This window comes from Podarcis liolepis, assembly GCF_965112155.1.
Source record: "Podarcis liolepis genome assembly, chromosome: 13".
NCBI classification, from domain to species: Eukaryota; Metazoa; Chordata; class Lepidosauria; order Squamata; family Lacertidae; genus Podarcis; species Podarcis liolepis.
In genome coordinates this window covers 38,098,069-38,120,723 of record NC_139573.1, presented here as the reverse complement: position 1 = coordinate 38,120,723, position 22,655 = coordinate 38,098,069, and the positions used below count along the sequence as shown (strand labels likewise).

General features: G+C 50.0%; 2 protein-coding genes across 7 annotated transcripts in view; one reads left to right on the top strand and one right to left on the bottom strand.

Moving 5' to 3' along the window:
• The first annotated feature begins 90 nt into the window (after positions 1-90).
• Positions 91-10,172, top strand: FUZ (fuzzy planar cell polarity protein). Its single transcript, XM_083470063.1, has 11 exons — positions 91-370; positions 1,830-1,951; positions 3,048-3,132; positions 4,129-4,197; positions 5,568-5,672; positions 6,081-6,278; positions 6,358-6,453; positions 7,783-7,889; positions 8,057-8,127; positions 8,228-8,329; positions 9,418-10,172. The coding sequence occupies exons 1-11, from the start codon at positions 269-271 to the stop codon at positions 9,621-9,623; spliced, it is 1,263 nt and encodes a 420-aa protein (XP_083326189.1). The 5' UTR covers positions 91-268; the 3' UTR covers positions 9,624-10,172.
• Positions 10,173-11,499: 1,327 nt separating this feature from the next.
• Positions 11,500-22,655, bottom strand: part of AP2A1 (adaptor related protein complex 2 subunit alpha 1) — a 43,327-nt gene continuing 32,171 nt past the window's right edge. For 3 of the 6 annotated variants that reach the window (XM_083469547.1, XM_083469549.1, XM_083469548.1), the window contains 8 exons: positions 20,157-20,228; positions 18,524-18,606; positions 17,574-17,662; positions 16,954-17,078; positions 15,834-15,950; positions 14,089-14,158; positions 13,559-13,693; positions 11,500-13,356 (listed from right to left, as the gene is read on the bottom strand). In XM_083469547.1, the coding sequence (XP_083325673.1) occupies positions 13,279-13,356; positions 13,559-13,693; positions 14,089-14,158; positions 15,834-15,950; positions 16,954-17,078; positions 17,574-17,662; positions 18,524-18,606; positions 20,157-20,228 (769 nt within the window). In that variant the 3' untranslated portion in view covers positions 11,500-13,278. The remainder of the gene's footprint in view (positions 13,357-13,558; positions 13,694-14,088; positions 14,159-15,833; positions 15,951-16,953; positions 17,079-17,573; positions 17,663-18,523; positions 18,607-20,156; positions 20,229-22,655) is intronic. The other 3 variants (XM_083469550.1, XM_083469551.1, XM_083469552.1) reach the window with 1 other exon arrangement.

Genomic DNA, 22,655 nt, shown 5'->3' with positions numbered 1-22,655 from the left:
GAATGGAAATGGAGAGGGGGCGTGGCGTGGGGAGGGAAGGGGAGCGAACGAGCCAATCACTGAGAGGCGCCTGTTGCCACGGCGACGGCGTCGCTCGCGCCCCAGCGTGCCTCGGGTTCCCCAAGATGGCGGCTGAGGTGGTCGTGCTGGAGGAGCGGAAAGAGCGGCGGGGAGACCTGACGGGGCGTCGGCGGTGATCGGGGGGGGGGGTGTTTCTTCCTTTGCGCAGAGCCGCTGACGGAGAAGAGCGAGCAGAGGAGCCCCCAAGATGTGGGACGAAGCAGGAGGTTCCGTGACTTTGCTGTGCCTCACAGCCAGCAGCGGAGTGCCTTTGTATTGCAGGAACCGAGGTGGCTCTTCCAAGCAGCAGGTGGGGGGTTGCGGCCTCTGCTCCCACCCCGCTGCGCCCTTGTTTTTATTTACAGTGGTACCTCGGGTTACAGACGCTTCAGGTTACAGACTCCGCTAACCCAGAAATAGTGCTTCAGCTTAAGAACTTTGCTTCAGGATAAGATCAGAAATCATGCTCTGGTGGCACGGCAACAGTAGGAGGCCCCATTAGCTAAAGTGGTGCTTCAGGTTAAGAACAGTTTCAGGTTAAGTACAGACCTCCAGAACGAATTAAGTACTTAACCGGAGGTACCACTGCATACAAATATAATAATGAATGAATGAATGAATCTGGAGAAACGAGGAGTCTAGTTTCAGCCAAGCTTCTTCTACTCCCCCCCCTTTTTGACCTTGTTTTTTTATTGATTCGTATTGTTTAAATGTTATTTGTTTTTTCCTTCTTTTCTTTTTTCTTTGTTTTTTTGTAATCTTAAATTTTTCAATAAATATTATTTTAAAAAAACAAAACAGTTTCAGGTTAAGAACGGACCTCCGGAACGAATTAAGTACTTAACCCGAGGTACCACTGTATTAGATTTATATACCACCGTTCATCGCAAGATCTCAGGGCAGTTCATCAAAGAGAGCTCAGTCAGTAGTGCAGGAAACTCTTAATTTCAAAGTTATGGGTTCAAGTTATGGGTGAAAGATTCCTGCATTGCAAGGTGTTGAACCAGCTGACCCTCATGGTCCCTTCCCACTCTACAGTTCTACAATTCTTTGTGGGTACAGCATATACTTTGTTTATGGAATTACCTTTGGGGAAGAGCAACGCCTGCAAAGATGCTGTCAGTCAAAGTAGAGAGCCTTGGGGTATGTGGCCCAGTGGTATGACATAGTGACTTCATAGGTTTGTACGGAAGATCCATTTTTCAGCAGTATAGCAACATGCTTTGAAGGTGGTTCCTGCTACAACCCTTGACAATCTGCAGCTAATTTCAGTTGGCTGGCCTGGGAAAGACCTCTCTGTCTCTCTCTGCCTGATATCTTGCAGGGGTCATTGTCAGTCAGTCAATACTGAATGATCTGATATGGGATTTTTTCTCATTGCCTTCTACAAAAAAGTATCAAAGCAACTTAAAATCAGAGAGGAGCAATTCAAATACAAAGATTACATAACAGATTAAAAACACGAGAAAGTTAAAGTAGCTTTCACCAAACTACAGCCCTGCAGCTGCCTTGGACTACAATTCCCATCAGCCCTGGCTACCAGTGGCTGGTGGGGGTAACAGAAGTTGGAGTCCAAAACAGCTGCAGGGCATCAGGTTAGCAAAAGCTGATTTAAAACCCCTTCCATTAGCAGGGCAAAAAAATAAGCCTCCACACTGACTTTGAATTGCAACTGTCAGTCTGAATGGGGAAAATTAGGAGTCTGACTAAGTATATAACAGCTTTGCATATTCATATATAGAATACTAAAGCTTACCTTTATCCCACAGCTGCCATTCTCTGTGATTGGCTCCCTGAATGGGGTTCATATGTTTGGCTCCAACCTGGATGTCCTACTGACAGCTGCCTGTACAGAGAATACTCGAGTGGTGTGGAAAGTGTTTCATAACAGGTGAAGTTCCATGCCTTCGTCAGGGTTCGTTGCGGTAAGAGGGGTGCATTTTGCTTCAGCAGAGGGCAGGAATTTCAATCTAGCAGGAGCAGCGGGGGCAGAGGGACAAATCCCTCTCATTTGTAATGTCTCATAAGACATGTGCAGCCTTCTTATATATTTTATTTAATCCAAGGGGGCCTTCTTCAAGCCCTAATAACTGTATTTCATTCTTGCTTTCATGGTTGCAAAACTCTGTTCTAAAATGTAACACAAAAATAAAGGTAAAGGTACCCCTGCCCGTACGGGCCAGTCGTGTCCGACTCTAGGGTTGTGCGCCCATTTCACTTAAGAGGCTGTCCGGAGACACTTCCGGGTCACGGGGCCAGCGTGACGAAGCTGCTCTGGCGAGCCAGCACCAGCGCAGCACACGGAAACGCCGTTTACCTTCCCGCTATAAAGCGGTACCTATTTATCTACTTGCACTTAGGGGTGCTTTTGAACTGCTAGGTGGGTAGGAGCTGGGATCGAAAGACAGGAGCTCACCCCGCCGCGGGGATTCGAACTGCCGACCATACAATCGGCAAGTCCTAGGCACTGAGGTTTTACCCACAGCGCCACCCGCGTCCCTTTAACACAAAAATACTAAAGAGTTGAGCAGAAACACACACAAGCTTCTTTTCATTAGGCTTTTCAGCCCTAATGATCTTTTTTTTTTTAATGTAGCATCAGATACCTAGTAAATTAGGGGCAACAGTTGCTAACTTACATAATTTTTTCCTAGTCAGTTGCGGCTGTCAGAGGAAGGAAAGTGGGCTGTGTTACTATGCTTGTCCTCCTTCCTCTATCAGCCTTTTCACATTCCTGCACACAGTGCCTTGCCATCCATGTCTAGCAGGCTACCACATAAATACAATATTGCTTTATAGGGTTCACTCAAGTTTTTCACATCTTCTTTTGTGATGGCAAACCAAATCAAGTTGCTAGCCATCATGGTTGTAGACAGCTGTTTGTAGGCTGCATCTCTGTTGAACATGGTGGCATTTAAGGTGAAGAGTTCCTGTAGATTTCCTGTCTATATTTATATCCTTAACGTTTTTGTGTTTGGTGTTCCCAGCATCACCCTCATTGTCCTGTCCTCAGATGAAGGTGCCAGTGACTTCAGCCTTGGAAGACTCCTTGAAAATGTCTTCAGTGCCATGGTGAGCAGTCAAAGGTGGTGGAATGTCATTTCGGCCTTAGTCTGTAACAGAAAAGTGGGAGGCGAGCCAGTGCATTGGAATGGTACATAATTCCAAAAGGAGCAGCTGTCTCAGTTGAGTGGCATTCAGTTTTAAGCAACTGTGCTTTCTAGTCTTTGTGTTTGTTAAATAGTTATATAAACTTCATAGCGTACTGATCCTCTTCAGCCAAGATATCTTAGTTGTGATGTGTGCCTAGAGCTACTGTTGCTGATTTAGAGAAAACTTCTGCAAACTGGCTTCCTCCAGATATTTTAGACTACAGCTCCTTGTGGTGGCTGGGGCTGATTGTAGTAGAAAACATCTGAAGGGCACCAGGTTGATGAAGGCTGATGCGGAATTACAAAAAAACCCACAAGCCCAGTCTGGTGTCTTATAGGAAATGGTCTATTTCAGTAAGATATGGAAAAGGAAAGTTTGTCTCCCCTAAAATCTTCCCAAGAACTCTCATTTCCCAGCTGCTTACCTGTCCTACCTGCTAAGCCTTTTGTGCAGTTTGATTGCTAATTGTGCATTAGTTAACCATAGTGCACCTTAACCACCCTTTCGCATTTGTAGAAAGAATGGCAGAAAATGCAAATTTGGAACCTGGAGGGTGGGCACCACTTCCAGGGCACCCTTAGGTGTGGAGAGGAGACTTGCAGGGGGTTATTTCTAGATAAGCTAATCTGAAGGTGTAACGTATACATTTGAGGCCAGAGAAGTCAAGAGTTTTGGCTCCTAAAATACATGGGTGTTCTGTTGCCACATCTTGTGATCCACTTGAGCACATGCATATCAAGCTGTGTCTAGAAACCTGCTTGGCTTATGCAGGAACTGGGTGCTGTGCTTCTCTGTGGCAAGGTGGTACATACCCTCTTTGGCAGAAGGGATAACCAGAGGATCTTTTTCTAAGAATCTTTAAGCAGGAGGAATGACCAGAGGATCTTTAGGAGGCAATTGTGTGTTTTACTACAGGTGCTGGTGTTGGGCTTGGAGGAGCTGGTGAATGCACGCAACATTGAACGTCTCAAAAAAGACCTGAAGGTAATGCCTGACCTGAGGACGGCTAGCGACTTGGAGGTTGCTGTATCAATGGTAACAACTAAAAAGCTCTTCCCTCCGAATGATGTTGATGAAAAATACTTCAGAATGGGTGGAACCAGTAGTGGATTTTTTCATGGAACAACTTGGTTCTTGTTCTGGTTGCAGATTCCTGGGTTTAGCATATGCTCAAAGGCACCCTGCTTCTTCCCTTGTACCTACCGTATTTTTCGCCCTATGTTGTTGTTGTTTAGTTGTTTAGTTGTGTCCGACTCTTCGTGACCCCATGGACCAGAACACGCCAGGCACTCCTGTCTTCCACTGCCTCCCGCAGTTTGGTCAGACTCATGTTTGTAGCTTCGAGAACACTGTCCAGCCATCTCGTCCTCTGCCGTCCCCTTCTCCTTGTGCCCTCCATCTTTCCCAACATCAGGGTCTTTGCCAGGGAGTCTTCTCTTTTCATGAGGTGGCCAAAGTATTGGAGCCTCAGCTTCACGATCTGTCCTTCCAGTGAGCACTCAGGGCTAATTTCCTTAAGAATGGATGCGTTTGATCTTCTTGCAGTCCATGGGACTCTCAAGGGTCTCCTCCAGCACCATAATTCAAAAGCATCAATTCTTCGGCGATCAGCCTTCTTTATGGTCCAGCTCTCACTTCCATACATCACTATTTCGCCCTATAGGACGCACTTTTCCCACTCCAAAAATGAAGGGGAAATGTGTGTGCATCCTATGGGGCGAATGCAGGCTTTCGCTGAAGCCTGGAGAGTGAGAGGCGTTGGTGTGCACCGAACCCTCTCGCTCTCTAGGCTTCAGGAAGCTATCCGCGAGCCTTGGGAGCCCGGCGGGAGTTCCTGCCGGGCTCCCGAGGCTCGCGGATAGCAGCCTGCAGCCCAAACCCGGGGAGCGCAGCTGAGCAGCTAGCCCCAGGCTTCGGACAGATATCCGCAAGCCTGGGGAGCCCGCGGGAGTTCCCACTGGGCTCCCCAGGCTTGCGGATAGCAGTCTGTTCTGGGGGCTGGGGTCGGGGGAAGCTCGGGCTTCCCCCGCCCCAGCTCAGCGCCTGGGGGGGGGAAATATTTTTTTTTCCCTTTATTTCCCCCCCAAAAAACTAGGTGCGCCCTATGGGCCAGTGTGCCCTATAGGGCGAAAAATACGGTAATCTGTCTTGCCCTGCCTCTAATAGGTGGACTTAGTGAAAAACTAGGCAAAGCCTGAATTCTTACCTGCAGATTTCTTTTTCTTTCACACATTACACATTTATCACTCAAATATTTTAAAAATGGATTTCATTACCTATTCCATGTGTTTGGAAGTCAGTTTTTATCCCTGGTCGCTTAAATATTTAATCTCCCTCCTCCTCCCCCAATTTAGGCATGTTACAAATTGATTGACAGTTTCCTGGAGCCTGGCAAATGCAGTGCTGACCTGACCCAGTGTGTGGAATGCACAGTGGTGCCCTCCAGGGCAATACTGCAGGTGAGACTGGCTTGTTCTTGGGCTGAAAGTTGGGGGTAGAGCTGCTCCTTCAGCTATACTGGGCTGAGGCCGTTTAGGGCTTTAAAGGTCAGCACCAGCACTTTGAATTGCGCTTGGAAGTGTACTGGGAGCCAATGTAGGTCTTTCAGGACTGGTGTTAGATGGTCTTGGAAGCCACTCCCAGTCACCAGTCTAGCTGCCGCATTCTGGATTAGTTGTAGATATCAGAGGCTGTATGTCTCTCAATAACATTTACTAGGAATCGCTCATGGGAAGTGTGCTGTTGTGCACTTAATGGGTTTCCCCTAGATGAGAACAGGATGCTGAATCAGATCAGATGGAACTTTGGTCTAATCTGTTGTGGCTGTTCTTTCATTCTCTGTCTTGCCTTGCTCTTTCCCGATTCAGGAGTGCCTGGAAGTCTTTGCCTCTGCAGCAGAGTCGCGGTTTGGCAGCCTGCTTGTGGGCGGTCAGGTGCTGTGTGCAACAGAGCAGTGGTGGCAGCTGGCAGCCTCGGAGGCTATGCTGCTGGTGTGGCTGGTGCGCTCGCTGCCCCCTCACACCTCCCGCGATCTGCCTGTTTACCTTCCTCATGGCAGCCCCACGGTGAGCTGGCTGGCGATTCAGGGAGGGGCCATTAGAGGAATGTAGCTTTCTGATTCTCCGTGTCCCTCACTCCCAACAGGTCCCCCACCGCTTCTTGACGCTCCAGCTCGTGCCTGGTTTGGAGGTGCTGCTGCTGTGTGGGCCTAAGCCCTCCTTACAGTTCTTGGCTGATGAGGTGAGAGAGAGAGGCCTTGGAAGTGAAGCAACTTGGACTCATAGGATCATAGAATGGTAGAGTTGGGCGGGTCCACGAGGGTCTTCTAGTCCAACCCCCTGCAATGCAGGGATCGTTTGCCCAACATGAGGCTCAAACCCACAACCCTGAGATTAAGAGTGCCATTATAGCTCTACGGACTGTGCTATCTGTTTCCTGGCCATTCCCTTTAGGCAAGAACGAGAAATTCAGTTTTTTGCCCCTCCCCTTGCAAAGGGCATTGGTTGCCATCCTCATCCTTTCACTTTTGCTGGTCTGCATGGGGCAGCATCTCCTGGTATGCCCCACGGAGGACCTTACGGTCTGCAAATAATAACATCTTGGAGGTCCTGGGCCTCAAGGAAATAAGACTGGCCTTGTCAGCTAGCCAGCTGCACACGTTGCTGCACTTAGCAGAGAAAACACTCCCGGCAGCCAGCCATAAATTCCTTTCTTTATTTCCTTCTGACAAGATTACATGCAGAATAAACAAAGCGATCCGTCTCTCATGATGCGTTGCTTTGACTAGTTTCTCTTTTCCCTCTCCCTCGAGACCAACACCACCAACGGCTCAGCCCCTTCCGTTTTCCCCTGTGACGCGGATCCCCCTCTCTCTGAAGCACCCCTTCCTCCCCAGACTCACTATCCTCTTCTCTGTCTTCTGAGGAGGACTCAGTACTGAGCAGTGGAGATCGTTCCCTGTATCCTCTAATTCTTTCCTCCCTTGCTGCCTGCAGTTCCCTGACAGGCCTTAACCAGGGTCAAGGCCTTTTTGGCTGTGGCCCCGGCCTGGTGGAATGCTCTGTCACACGACACCAGGACCCTGCGGGATTTAACATCTTTCTGCAGGGTCTGCAAGATGGAGCTATTCTGCCAGGCCTTTGGCCGGGGGCCAGTCTGACTCCCCCTCTCTCCTTATAAGAATTTGCATGAAAGTGGCTCCCCCAACCTTTCTCACAGGCTCATATAAGATCAGTATAAACAGTTAGGCCTGGTGAGCATTCAAGGCCCCCATCCCTATTTTGCAGGCTGCCATCTGATTGGATTTCACTTTGATTCCGAGTTGATTTTAGGATGTATTTTAATTGATTGCTTGATTTTATGGTAATGTGTCATATATTTGATGTTTTGGCTGGGGAGGGTGGGGTATAAATAAATTGTTGTTGTTGTTGTTGTTGTTGTTGTTGTTATTACTATTATTCAAGGAAGAAGAGAGCCTTTGGGGTTTTCCTTGTTTAGGGCATTCTCTCTATCCCTCCAGAGAACTGGAACCGAGTGGCGCTACCAAGCCCTTTCTCTTTCTTCCTATAGTTAGTGAAGCGATTTTGGCAGCCGCTGCTGGATCTTCTGAAGGCAAGTGCCAGAGCCCCTCCTCGGTGCCTGCCTCCTGGCATCGCTCTTGCCCCTGGGATCCTGGGGTGAGTCTTCTGGGAGAAGAGAGCGCTTTGAGGATCTGAACCCCTGTAGGGGCTGGCTTCATGTTTGTTCCACCCTTTTGAAAATTATACTGCCAGTCTTGCCAGCATTCCCCCCCCCCCCGGCCTCCAGTATAACCAGTTGCTGTTCACAATCTCATCTCCTACAGGCTGTTGCTGATCAACCAAGATCAGAGGAAAAGTCTCTTCACCGTGCAGCCTCAGGGCACTTCAGCTGAAGGTATGGCGCAAGCTGCGTTGTGCTGGAGAAGGCCAGAGAGAGCCCAGCCCTTTCTCTCTCAACAGAGCATTTAAATATGTATCTTTCCGCACTTTTACAGGATCTGAGATGCCCCTGAAAAATCGCCTCTCTGCCCTCCGCTCCTTCTATTCCCTCACTGTCTCCTTGTACTTCCCCTGTGAGAAGTTTGAAGAGAGTGCAGGTGAGTTCTTGATTCTTTATCCCTTTCGTCCTGTGAATCGGAAAGTTCTTCTGTGGCATCTCAAGTTGTGGCAAGTATTTGCATGTTGGAACATTTTTTTATTATCCAAAATTCAGGTTCTTGTGACAGGTGGAACTTCCTGGTGACTCAGCGAGGCAGTGGCCATAGGGACCTTTTCTAAGTAATTTTTTTTTACTGTAACTTCAAAGGCTTAAAGATAGTTCCCCTCCTTTTTTTCCATAACCAAAGCCAACGTTCCCTGGTGGCAGATTGCATATGCACAGCCTGGGAGTCAGTTTGGACTCACACCTGGCCATGAAGGTGCAGGTCAGTTCTGTGTCCAGGGCAGCTGTCTACCAGCTCAATCTGGTACGCAGGCTGAGACCCTATCTGCCCGCAGACTGTCTCGCCAGAGTGGTGCATGCTCTAGTTATCTCCCGCTCGGACTACTGCAATGTGCTCTATGTGGGGCTACCTTTGAAGGTGACCAGGAAGCTACAACTAATCCAGAATGCGGCAGCTAGACTGGTGACTGGGAGTGGTCGCCTAGACCACAGAACACCTGTCTTGAAAGACCAACATTGGCTCCCAGTATGTTTCCAGGCACAATCCAGTGTGTTGGTGCTGACCTTTAAAGCCCTAAACAGCCTTGGCCCAGTATACCTGAAGGAGCGTCTCCACCCCCATCTTTCAGCCCGGACACTGAGGTCCAGCGCCGAGGGCCTTCTGGTGGTTCCCTCATTGCGAGAAGTGAAGTTTACAGGGAACCAGGCAGAGAGCCTTCTCGATAGTGGTGCCCGCCCTGTGGAACGCCCTCCTGTCAGATGTCAAGGAAATAAACAACTATCTTATTTTCAGAAGACATCTGAAGGCAGCCCTGTTTAGGGAAGTTTTTAATGTTTGGTGTTTTGTCGTGTTTTTAATATTCTGTTGGGAACTGCCCAGAGTAGCTGGGGAAACCCAGCCAGATGGCCGGGGTATAAATAATAAATTATTATTTAAAATTGCTATTCTGCATGTGGGGCCAAACTTGCCCTCCAGCCTCTGTTATATCCTGTGGAGCTTGATATTCGTTGTCCTTTCTTCAGTCCCTCTGCAGGAGGAATTCCAGGCTGGCTTCTCCCACTGTCCTCAGCACTGTTACCTGGTCTACTCTACGTACAAGGCCTATGCCATCCATGGGAAGCGGCACCAGCTGTTCCTGATTGTGAAGCCAGATGTGCCTACCTTTGCTCTGCGGTCTCTGGCAACCAGCACCCTCCAGACCCTCACAGCTGAGGACTCGGCCTTCTGAGGGGATGTTCCCTACCGGACTCCCAAGATGAGATGTGGGCACTGAGACCGAGCTCTTAGACCTCCCATGCAAGCTGTGATTACCCTGCATTGGACCAGCCTGGATTTGGGGGGGGGGAGCAGGAGAGATTCTACAGACTAGAGTTAATCCACTCACTCCCTGCTCTTTATGGAAGTGAGAGGTCGCTGGGCTAGCAATAGCGATGAGTACCAGTTTAGGTATTGCATATCTGTTCCTTACTCTTGTGAGGAAAAAATGGAAAGCCACCATTGTCTAGACATGTTTGTATTAAGGCATCAGTGTGGCTGGCGGGGCTGGCAGGAAGACCAATATCAGGGGCAGCCAAGTAAATTCTAGTTGTCTCCCATTCTCCTCACTGAGTTCCACAAGGGCAACAGTGAAACTGAGGAGGAAGCTGACAGCAAATACTTTGCCCTGGAATGGTTGACGTAAGAAGGGAGACAGGTGGGGCAGTGCCCTAATAAACCAGTCTCTGCTGGAAGGCGTATCAGTTCAAATGCTGCATCCATAAAAATTGTTTGTACCTGATTTTGGGGAGAGTTGAGATTGATTTTTTTGAACTTAACCTGTGGCAGAGGTAGGGTGCTGAAATGGTGCTTTCTATCCAATTAAGTACACCTCAGGACAGCCACTGTGTCTAGTCTGTCGCATGCTGAGTATTACAGCACCATGGGATGGTTTGATAATGACTGAAATTGGTGTTGCCAGCTTTCAGTGTGGTATTTATAGCACTGTGCTTTTGCTGCGGCTGTAATTTCTTTGCTTTATTTATTTCCCATACTTTTCCTTCCTGATTTCACCCTTTCCGGTAGGAATAGCTCTTTCCTTCTGCAGCAGTGCAGCATCTTGATTCTCTCTCTCTCTCTCTCTCTCTCTCTCTCTCTCTCTGAGTTGATGTGCTGGTGGCCATGGCTGAACTGGAAATCCCCAAATCTTGCCTGTCATTAAGCAAGTACTGATTCCTTGGCCTCAATCACCATAACTGCTTGACCTCTATTACAAGTCTACTGTGTGTATTAGTGAAATGATGGCTATGAGGCACTTTGAACACTGTAAAAGCAGAGCAGGCTAATCTGCGCTTCTCCAAATCTTGGACATCAGCTCCAGGCAAATAATCAGGGATGGTGGGAATTGGAGTCAAACAACATTTGCCTCTAAAGTAATACATAAATATTAAATTCCAGGCAGAGCTTCATTGATCAGGCTGTTAATGAGCCACCTTGCAATATAATTTGGGTTTGTAAGAAGACTAGGCTCCTTGTTTTTTCTTAGGTCATTAAGAAGGCACTCTGAAAATCTATGAATTGAGCCACACAAATTTGTGTTACTTTGGTAAGTAGGCAGTTAAGATAGAGACAGACAGCTCTAGTGGAAAAATGTATCTTGGGAACAGAGCTGTCTAGTTGACATCCACTGATCTGCATTTGTCACTTATATGGCCCATAAAATTGCTGCCTTTAAGCTGTAATTTCTTGGAATTCAGTTGTGGGTAACAAAATGGTGGCTGAAATTCAGAGGAATTGAATTTCAAGGATGCTTGCTGGGGAAAAGCTCTTTCTCCGATCCAGATGGTTTGTATGCATTTTTAATTTAGTAGAAGCATAATTAAATTAGTATTTTGCTCAGGATTTATTTATTTTTAATCTATTCCAATATTTTAAATGCAGGTTTCTATTCTTGGCTTGCAGACCTTTGATGGCCAATCCCTCTAAAACTCCCTTGGACAAATGATGAGGCTTTTCACTTAGTTTGCAATGTCTTTCCTCTCTTAGCATTTAACCCAGTCCTTACTCAGCTTCTCAACTTCCACGAAGACTCTAAATTGGTAACCAAAATAAGAGGCTTGCACATCAGATACGTTTATGCAGGTGATCTGCATAATTTATTCACACCACAGAATTAAGGGAGGGGCTTGTTACAGATTTCAACACCCACCAGAAATGGTATATCTTAGGGTAGCGAACATGGTCTCCTAATCTTTAATTAGCCCCCTCCATTCCCCACTGCTTTTAGGCTTTGCAGGAAGGTGAGAGATTACAAAGGTAAATGCATTGTGCTTCTGAGGAAGAAGTGGGCCTCCTCCCTCTTTTTAAAAAGTCTTGCCTTCAGTCCCACGGCTGGGGTACCCTAGAAAGCATCCCTGCATTCTAGCCCCAGCAGAAAGCACACTCTTTGTGTCTTTGTGCCATTGACATAAAGGAATTGTTGCACTTCGGCCGCAAAGTGTTTCGACCGCTTCTCGGCCTACCAATTCCATACAGCTGAACCCCCTCTTCTGCGGATGTCGGGGCAAACCACCCCCACCGGAAACATAGCGGGTTCCAGCTGTGAAGACAAAGCTGCCGTTGCGTCACCATAGCTAGAAGCCCGCATGGAAGAAATACCAGATTCTGTCTCACACAGTCATGGCTACCTCTGCTCCTGGGGGTTGGGGACACACCCTCCCGCCCTGCCATTTATCCACATATTAAAAAGCAGCACACAACGAGTCAGTCAGCGGTGTGGGGGTGACCCAGCCTGGCTTGATCCTGGCTCTCCCCCGCCCTCACGGCTTTATTAAGAGTCACATGGAGATAGATACAGGCATTCAAAACCCAGATAAAACTAAGATGCGCTAGATAACACCTACACAGCAGAGTAACATGGAGCCCGGGCCGGCATGGAAGCTGGGACACCCCCAGAATAGCATGAACTGAACCTTCCCTCCCCGCTTTTCCAAAATGCACGGAGGGCAGCATTCCAGAGTCTCCAGGAGGGAAGGGTGGGGTTGAGGGGAGTCGGGAGAGGAGTCGATTAGGCATCTCTTCCTCACAGCCCTCCCCACCTTCGTGTTCGTGCAGTTTTTCCTTCTAGGAGGCGAGGGAAGGGGGGGAGGCTCTCGACTTATGGTTACTTCCCCACAAAAACACACGCAACTGTAACACTGGAATGGTCCATGACAAAGGAAAGGAAGAACGCCCACCCCACCCCGGGGAAATACACAAGGCAAAGAAAACACAAAAACAACCCCCCTACGAGCAGTTCCCTCCCCACAAAAAACGCACGCCATTCCTCTCCCCCAACCCCCCCCCCCCACAGCCAGCTCAGGGGAAAGCGGGGGGAGTTAACCTCCCCCACAGAAAGGCCTTGTCTGGGGGGAGAAGGGGGCGAGGATTGTAAACAAAACCCAAAAATGCCGGCCGATATCATGGGGGTAGGGGTGGGGATTAAGACCACCAATCTCAGCCTCACCCCGAGTTGGAAGGGACAGGCAGATGGGATGGATGGGAGAGGTCTTGGCTTTCTTCCAGGGGGCCACCCTCCGGGCAAGGGGAAGATGACTCCCAGAAGGATGCCCTACCCCCACGCAAATCATCCCCCCCTCCCCAATTCTACTTTGTCCATGCCAGGGACCCCATTTCTGCTCCCCACCCCGCCCACCTTGCTTTGTATTCCTTGGTGCTGGCCCGGGCTAGGCAATGAGAACACAGAGGTCATCACAACAACAGGCAAGGGAGCAGTACAGTCTTTCCGGAGGCCCCTGGTTTGGAGGGAGGTGGGAGGGGGCAGGTGTAGGCAGCCAAGTGTGCAGGAACAGCCTCCCCTCTCCCTGGTGCAGCCCGCCCTCCCCGCCTCCTCTGGTGCGGCCAATGTCTCAGAACTGCTGAGAGAGCAGCTCGCAAAGGTGCTTCGAAACGGACTCCTTGCTGGTGCGCAGGGTCAGCCGGTACATCTGCAGGGAAACGTAGAGTCAATTCAGCCTTTAAGCCTGGCTTCAGAAAGCACTCTTGGGGCAGCAGAGCTTTCAACTTTTTCCTGCTCCTTCCCTCTTTGGGCAACCCAGGAGTCCCAACTGCCAATTCTCTCCCACAGCAGCAGCATCCTTTCCACTCTGCTCCCAGAGCTCAAGCATCCCGGAGCTCTTGCCTCCTCACCTGTGCCTGGGCGTTGGGCTCCAGCCGCAGCAAGCATCCCACCTGCAGCGCCTTCGTCTGGATGATCCCAGCTCCTACGTAGTTATCGGGGTTTGGATCCACCCTCTCCAAGAGCGCGCTGCCGAAACCTAGCAGCTGTGGAAAGAAGGGAATTCAGCTTAGTTGGGCTCCTCTGCTTGGCTGCCGTTGGGAAGGCAGTCGAGGGGAAAGATGTACAAGGCGAGGGAACAAAATGGGGTAGGAAGATGCTGGCATCCTAGCCGGCAGTACAGCTCATGTGGTCTCTAGCTCTACATCCACCTGCCACCCAAAAGATTTCAGTCTCGGTGACACAGGTGTCCTGCACATTGTGCAAAAGCACTCTTTGTTGGATACCAAGGAATGGGAAAGCCTGGATGTTTTATACCCCGTCTACTGACCCCGATCTCCATGCCTATTTACCTCTGTCACTATTCCAAAGAATATTTGCGTTTCATGTTTATTTGCCCAAACCTTAATTTTCCACGCTTCCCACATGTGAGCGTGCTCACCTTGGCCTTGGTGACTTCGGAATCCATGGGGTGGTTTGCCTTGAATATCTTCTGGGCTTCCTGCTGTGGCCTGCAGAAGGATTTGGGATGGGATAGCATCAGATCAGTGACAGCGCAAAACTTTCTCTTCCTCATCAACCTGCCACACAACCTAGGTGTGCCTCAGCCATTCACCAGATGTTGCATCTGCTGAGGCACTGTGGCAATTAAAAAATATGTGCCCCTGAGCAAGGCAAAAATAAGTCCCCAGGTACAAGCAAAAGCCCTTGGGCCTTGCAGGAGAGTTCTGGGCACCTCTTCTAGGCCGGTTGTTTGATAACCAACAGAAATGTTCATGGTACAGCAGTATCTAGGCCGTATTATGCAGTACGAGAGATGTTCTAAACCACCCTTTGTCATCAAGTACAGCTGAGCTGTCTTGCTGCTCATAATCCTTGCTCAGGCCCCAAAAGATGCACCTTCCTCGAAATGTGGCTTGGGAAGCCTATGGACCTCTCCAGAAGTTGCTGGACTACAACTCCCATCAGCCCAGACAATAAGTTGCACTGGCTGGAGCTAATGAGGGGCTGCAATCCAACACAGCTGGAAGGTAGCACCAGGTTGGCAAAGGGAATTTCAAACACTGATCTCTCAAGTAGGCCAGGAGAAGTGGGGTAGATCTCTCAAACTGCCCATCTTTTGAGACTGACTGATTTCAGGTGATATGGAAGGAAAGGAAGATGCCACAAGCAGGATCTAACTAACAGTCACTCCAAAAAGCTTTGACTAATACCTTAAAATCTCTGACTATTTCCTTATCTCTCTCTCTCTCTCTCTCTCACACACACACACACACACATATATAGGTGATTGCTGGGGAGAGAAATTGCATAGGCAGCAGCATGTATGAACAACAGACACAATTAAAGCAATCCAATTCACACAGCTTTCGACTAGCTTGCTAAAAACCACGGCATCTGCTTACAACGCTGCTGTTCTTAATCTAAAGGGAAGTTTTTGCTATAGGTTCTTGACAGAGGGCCAGCACTTCTACTGAGCAAGTCTCACCAGCACAAAACAGACCAGCTCACAGGGTCATGCCCACCTGATAAGACTTGGCCAAGTACGCATTAGCTGGTTAACTGATCCCATTGCAGGGGTAGTGAAAGGCACAAACTTTCAATCCTCCAAGCACTTGTGGTGGTGGTGGCAGAATGTATGGGGTGCCACCACCCCCTAATAGTAGTTCATCTGGAAGTAAAAATCTTGTGCCATTTATGGACACAGGAAACTGTCTTATACTGAATCAGACCATCGGTCCAGCTAGCTCAATATTGTCTACTCTGGCTGGCAGTGCCTTTCCAAGGATTCAGGCAGGCATTATTCTCCAGCCCTATCTTGAGGCACCCAGGATTGAAGCTAGGACCTCCTGCACGCAAGGCAGGTGCTGTTCCACTGGGCTACAGTCTCTCCTGAAGATAAATTTGGTAAAGAGGACGACTGCTGCACACCGACAGTCACCTAAAGAGACTTTAAGGCTATACCAAGCGGCTCAAGAAAGGAGAAGGTTCCTGAGATGGACTAAGCAAACACAGGGAGGGGGAGAAAGCACAAATGATGGGAAATATGTTAAGTCTTACTGAGGAAGTTTCCTGAGTTGCTCCCTCAAACGAATAAACAGGTGCTGGTAAACCCAACTTCTGATATTAAAATCAGCTCCACCGATAACATTTCTCAAAACTCGTACTATATATTCCCCCACTTACAGGCTGAGCTGTTTCCAGCGCTGGAAGAAATCTTGTGATTGCATCTCTGTTGCCTGGAAAAATTTGTTGACCGTTACGGGCAGTTTGAGTGTGAGGTTCTGCAGTGTCCCACCGTACCTGGCAGAAACATGGAGGAGAGAGACCCATGAAAGGGGGTATGGGGGGGGGACGGGAAGAGACACTGAACTCCCCATAGCACAGCTGTCCCTGCACTTCAAGAGGATCGGCTGGAACATGGCCGATTCCCCAAGTCCACTGAGCACAGGATCTTCTAACTGCCAGTTATGAAACATAGCAATTGCTGGAGGTCCGACATTCATGGGAAAACTGGAGAGGGATAAGGTCTGTCAGTGGCTACTGGTCATGATGGGTATGCTCTGTCTTCACAGTTAGAGGCAATATCCTTCTGAATGATAGCTGCAGGAGACTGCAGGAGAAGCAAGTGCTCCTATGCTTAGCTCCTGCTTGCGGTTTCCTTCCCAGGCATCTGGTTGGCCACTGTGAGAACAGGAAGATGGAACAGAAGGGCTATTGGCCTCATTCAGCCGCCTCTTCTTACACTCTTACAAACAGAGGGAATAACAGGGTAAGGACTAACCATGCAAACGGCAACTACCGGAACTAGGACATGGATCTCACTCAGCTCTGCTCATGTACAGAATTTCTCCGCAACACTGAGGGCTAGAAACATTTCGTGCGCTTTTCAAACCATTACGGAACCGTTCTGCATCATCATTCCCTGCTCCGGTGCAGAGACGCGGCTGGTCACGCAGGCTGCCCCAGCCCCTTCTCCATTCATCCCATTGCGACAGCCCTTCTCTTCCGGGTACCCATGGCGCCCCAAGATCCCCTCAAGTTGGGGACAAAAAGGGGAAGCGGGGAGGGAATTGAGATGAGCCACAACGCTGGAGAGGACTGAAAAGCCTCAACCTCCCTATCCAGGGCAGGGGACGGATAGGAAAGCAAATGGCCCTGTTCAACAGATCAATCATTTTTGACGAGGGAAGAGGGAAGCCTGCTGGCTTGGGCCTTGTGTTTCAAGAGAGAGCGAGAGTGCAAGTGGAAGCCATGCCAACAAGCTGGCCTTCAGTCCCCAGAGGGATGCTGTGGACTACAGTACCGGAATTTTATGTTGATGAGGGGTGCCTCTGTGAAGTCGCTCAGGCACTCGATGTTCAGGACCTGCTGCACTTGAGCACCTCCCTCCACCAGAGGCTCCACTGCTTTTGTCTGGATGTTGAGCTGTGAGCGGTGCTAAGGAAACAAAGTGTTATCCTCCCCGAGGAGCAAGGGGAAAGAAAGCCTCTAGTGCCGCAAGTCTACTCTGAGATGCCCCCGTCCCAAGTAAAGGTAAAGGGACCCCTGACCATTAGGTCCAGTCACGGACTACTCTGGGGTTGCTGCGCTCATCTCGCTTTCAGGCCGAGGGAGCCGGTGTTTGTCCACAGACAGCTTCCGGGTCATGTGGCCAGCAGGACTAAGCCGCTTCTGGCGAACCAGAGCAGCACAAGGAAACGCCGATTACCTTCCCGCCGGAGCGGTACCTATTTTTCTTCTTGCACTTTGACGTGCTTTTGAACTGCTAGGTTGGCAGGAGCAGGGACTGAGCAACAGGAGCTCACCCCGTTGCGGGGATTTGAACCACCGACCTTCTGATCGACAGGTCCTAGGCTCTGTGGTTTAACCCACAGCGCCACCCGCATCCCCCCCACCCCCAGTAGACGTTTACAAAAGGATATGGCTCTGCAGGTCTCCTGGGTAGCTGACTGTAGGGGTAAAGCTCTGGAACTGGATGGACGTTTTGTTCCCGTAGAAGAGATACATCCGGCCTGGAGAGAAGACATTTTTTTAAAAAAATGTGGAGCTGCTCAGCATCTCACCTTGGCTACTCACAACACCAGCTCAGGACCCCTCGACATCAGGCATGGAGAATCTGTGGCCCTCCAGATGGTGCTGGACTGCAGATCCCATTGTTCCTGCCTACTGCCCATGCTAGCAGGGGCTGATGGGAGTTGGAGTCCAACGACAGCTGGAGAGCCACAGGTTTCCTGTCTCTGCCCCACACCAACAAGTTTAGCCAAAAGGCCAATAACCAGCACAAACTGTCTCTTCCAATCTTCTCCTCAAGAGACACTTGTGCTGACACGACAGCATGCATCCCTCTCTGATTTTGGCAGGAGGAGATTTATTTATTAACTTTTATAGCCGATAAATATCTTTACACCCTGGCTTCTTCCTCCAAAACAGAGCACAGGGCGGCTTCACATAAAAAAACATTCACCGACTGTCCCCTGGAAGCAAGTCTCACTAGAACCAACAGGAGAAACTGTGTGCCTCCCTATGTCTCCAGCAAAAGGCAACACTTACATTCAATCAATCAATCAATCAATCAATCAATCAATACAAGCAAATGCTTAGATTACAGGATTCCCAAAATCCAAGTACCGCAATTTGTCAGAGACATGGGTACCTACTGCTCCCTGCCCCACAGGCAAAAATCTAGTAAGTGTCAACATGCAAAAGGATTTGAAGGGAAAGGATAAAAAATTAGTTTAAGAGGTGGGGAGCCCATCAAGGAAGCTGATGTGAGGAGCATCTCCTTGAAGTAAGGCCAATGAAAGACCAGCTTCCTAATATGCAGATTGGGGGAGCTGGTCACCATCCTGCCCACTGTCCCAAGCCCCACTCACCCAGGTTCTGCCGGAACTCCGATTTCACCCCGATCTGCAGCAGCTGGTTCTCAAAGAGCACTCCGTTGTTCTTGCACACGAACCTGCAATGGACCACGGAGGGTTGGTTACGGGCAGGCAGGTATCCAAGGTCTTCCTTCTGTTTTGGCTTCTAGCCCCCAGGACTTCCCCACACCACCCTTTCCGTTGGTGCTGGTCTCTTTTGACATGCAACTGGTCAACCCTAGCTTACCTCTTGCTATCTAAGGGCTTAAGGCTCAGCTGACAGCAGGTCAGTGAATCGGAAAAACCCCCTTGTTCAGAGGAGACCCTTTTCTTCCCAACTGCCATGCCTGGGAAGCAGAGGAACTTCAGCACATAGCAGAGAGTGGTGTCAGGTGAAGCTAAGACAACGCTGGAAACCTCAGGCCCGGGGCGGAGGTTCCCTCCAGGCCTTTCTATCTGGCTCTTGGGGAGTCTCCCCAGGCCACGCTGTGTTGAACCAAAGGTGAACTGTTCTGAAAGCTGTGCTTAATGCCATCTTGGTAGTCAAGATAACCCCACCAGTAATTGGTATTGTGTTGTAGCAATGAGCTTCTACATATTCCCTTGCTTTGATATATAGGTTAACTGGCTTGCTTTGGTGTTATCCTTATCTATGAATTTCTGAGCCCAGAAAGGGGAGCTATCTGTAAGATTTGGGTATTTGCCACCTAGGCCCTCATCTTGTCAGGTTGGTGAAGCAATAGGAAGGTCTGCCCAAAGAGACACATGCTGCTTCATGCGTAAGGAATGCATGAACGTTTGCTTGGGCGCGAACAAGCCATCTCCTTGCTGCGGTGTCCGTCCCACATCTGCAAAGGCTGGGAGACCTGGCAGGCTGCTTTGCTGTTAAGTCTGCACTTTTCTTTTAATAAAGCACTAGAACTGATCACTCTGGTGTGGCTGGACATCCTTTCTTTGGTATCCCTGCACCCAACCATTCCCACGAGCCCTCCTTTGGGCCTGAGGCTCAGGACACACGCCCCTTAATGGCCTGGCCTGGCCCCTCCTTTGCTGCTTTTTCCTGGCTGAAATGTATCCCTAAACCATGGGTAGGCAAACTAAAGCCCAGGGGCCGGATCCAGCCCAATCGCTTTCTAAATCCAGCCTGTGGACGGTCCGGGAATCAGCATGTTTTTACATGAGTAGAATGTGAGCTTTTATTTAAAATGCATCTCTGGGTTATTTGTGGGGCACAGGAATTTTTTTTCTTTCCAAAATATAGTCCGGCCCCCACACAAGGTCTGAGGGACAGTGGACCGGCCCCCTGCTGAAAAGGTTTGCTGACCCCTGTCCTAAACTGTAATGATCTCACTTGATTGCCTAGATGAAGGTATGTGGAAAGCCTCACTGTACAGAGGTTAAGAGCTGCATCTGTTGTCCCGCCCACTTTCGCCTCCACCCACATGGACCCTGGGAGTTTGCTCATGAGGAAATGCAGCCCCCTGGGCTGAAAATGCTTCCCAACCCCCATAGCTAATAGCACAGATGGGATCAGGCTGGTGAACCAGAGGAAGCCTCTTGTGCCAAGGGGGGAGAGACTTCTAGTCTGCCGCCGCTGCCACCCACAGCCCCGGCCTCTGGGAGCCACAGTCCCACTGCAGGATCTTACTTGTGAAGCAGTTCATCGGCCTCAGCAATAGGCAAAGCAGGGTCCTCAGAGACAGATGCGGCAGCCCCTGAGCTGAAGGTGGTGGCAAAGGCCATAGCAAAGGGGACCAGCGGTTGGCAGGGGTGGGGAAGAGAGAGAGAAAGAGAGAGCAGAAAAGATGAGTCACCAGGGCGCAGCACCAGGTTAGTACCAGAAGGAGGCAGAGAACAAACACACACGCGCACAAATATATAGACAGCAAGCCAGCATGCAACATAGCAGGTGAGGAGGCAGCGGAAGGACCAGGCACTGTTCCTAAGTAGCTTCTAAAAGAAAAGGTTGGGAACCTTTGGCTCTCCGGTTGAACTGCTATGTCCATCATCCCATTGGCTATGCCTGCTGGGGGTGGTTTAGCAACAACTGAGGCAGGGGGCAAAGTTTTCCCACACACACCTGAGCTAAAAGGACGAGAGCAAAATGTATTTGCACCGTTATCACCTTTGCTAGGGACACGGGTGGCACTGTGGGTTAAACCACAGAGACTAGGACTTGCCAATCAGAAGGTCAGCCATTTGAATCCCCGCGACGGGGTGAGCTCCCGTTGCTCGGTCCCTGCTCCTGCCAACCTAGCAGTTCAAAAGCACGTCAAAGTGCAAGTAGATAAGTAGGTACCGCTCCGGCAGGAAGGTAAACGGCATTTCCGTGCGCTGCTCTGGTTTGCCAGAAGCGGCTTAGTCATGCTGGCCACATGACCCGGAAGCTGTACGCCGGCTCTCTCAGCCAATAAAGTGAGATGAGCGCTGCAACCCCAGAGTCGGTCACGACTGGACCTAATGGTCAGGGGTCCCTTTACCTTACCACCTTTGCTAAGATAGACATAAAGGAGAGCCCACCAGATGAGACCATCACAGTCTTGCATCCTGGTTCGCCAGTGGCCAAGCAGGTTCCTACGGGAACTTGCAAGCAGCAGGGCCCAATACGGCAGCGCTCTCCCTACCTGCGATTCCTAGCAGCTGGTTTCCAAAAGCACGGTGCCTCTGACAGTGGAGCGACAGCACATCCCTCAGGGTTAGCAGCCACTGCTGGCCTTATCCTCCGTGATTTTGTCTAATCCTCTTTTAAAGCCATCCAAGTGAGTGACTTTGCGCATAGACAGACTCTTCTTCCTTCAAAAATCACGTCTGCAAGCAATTTAGGTGCCCTGACCTGCTAAGAAGCTGGCCTTCCCCTCAAAGCCCAAGAAACCCAACTCTGCATTCCTTGACTCAGAGACACCTGCCACCCCAAGGGAACCCAGGACTCCTTTGTGGTAGGGCCTACATCTGCACCAACCTCCCACACTGCTGCCACTGATAGTCCAGGAGATCTGGCCACCAGTGGCTTGAACCTACCTGCTTACTCAAAGAAGCAGGATATTCTAGCCATGGGCCTCACCTCCTGGACCCTGTGGTCCTCACTCACATGAAGGATGTAAAAGGCTTAAGGCAGTTAAAAGTAACTCCCAATTCCTCAACAGCCCCAGGATGCAATGGCCTCTCTGGCCTTTGCAGTCTAGAGGCCCCAGAGGCGACACTCATGCCAGAAAAGAGAATTTCCCTTTTGCTGTTTGCTTCTGTTCCACAGCCACCTCCACCCATCTGCTTGCTTGGAACCATCTGTGTCCATGGCACTTTGGAACACAAGAGCAGAGGGTCCCTGCCCCAAGGAGCATCCAATCTCAAAATTCCACCCAGAGGAGAAACAAGAGGACAGGGAGGCAGTATGCAGTTGTTTCGGCTGCATGTGCGTAGGCTTAGTTACAGCGTGATGTGGGGGGCGAGGGGGTGGTGCGGGTTTCATAGCAGGCAAGAAAGGTGGTGTCAGGCAGGTGTTCTGGGACGCCATCGCAGGCGAGAAAGGACGGAGGCACTGATGTTCAGAAGATGGAGGGTGGCGGAGCCGGAAGACCGAAGATCACTGGCAGAGATGTATCGTGATATGGGGGGCGGAGAGAGATTGCGGGCGGGACAACAAGGTCGGGAGGGGGGTGGCTTTGAAGGCAAGGACAAGGAGCTGGAGCTGAACTAAGGCTCTTTTGCTGACACAGCACCGGACAAGGAATAAGAGCCCTGCTCAGACCAAAAGCCCATCACAGTCCGGCATCCTGTTCTCTCAGTGGTCAACCAGATGCTACAGGGAAGCCCATAAGCAGTGCTCTTCCTGCCTGTCATTCCCAGCAGCTGGGCTTCAACTCCCATTGGCCATGCCGCCTGGGCTGATGGAAGTTGGGTGCCTGAAAGACCCAAGGTTCTCCATCCCTGTCACAGAACATCATTCCAGCTTCCATCATCCTTCTCCTTTCACAGAGAGCTGAGGTGTAATCAAACACACAGGTGGGTTTTTTAAAATTGCTAGATGCCCTCTCCTCCTTTCAGCTGATGGGAGTCCTAACAGAGAAGCGGGACTCATTGAGAGGTGCCCCTGAGGAGGTTGGGGAGGCAGGGTAAATAGCAGGGTGGGCAGTATTGGCAGAGAGAGAGT

Excerpts from the sequence above, each read along its gene's own strand:
- FUZ (XM_083470063.1), top strand. The coding sequence starts at position 269 with ATGTGGGACGAAGCAGGAGGTTCCGTGACTTTGCTGTGCCTCACAGCC. Across the intron at positions 6,279-6,357 it reads TTCCTCATGGCAGCCCCACG|GTCCCCCACCGCTTCTTGAC; the intron begins GTGAGCTGGCTG and ends CACTCCCAACAG. Across the intron at positions 8,128-8,227 it reads TCAGGGCACTTCAGCTGAAG|GATCTGAGATGCCCCTGAAA; the intron begins GTATGGCGCAAG and ends GCACTTTTACAG.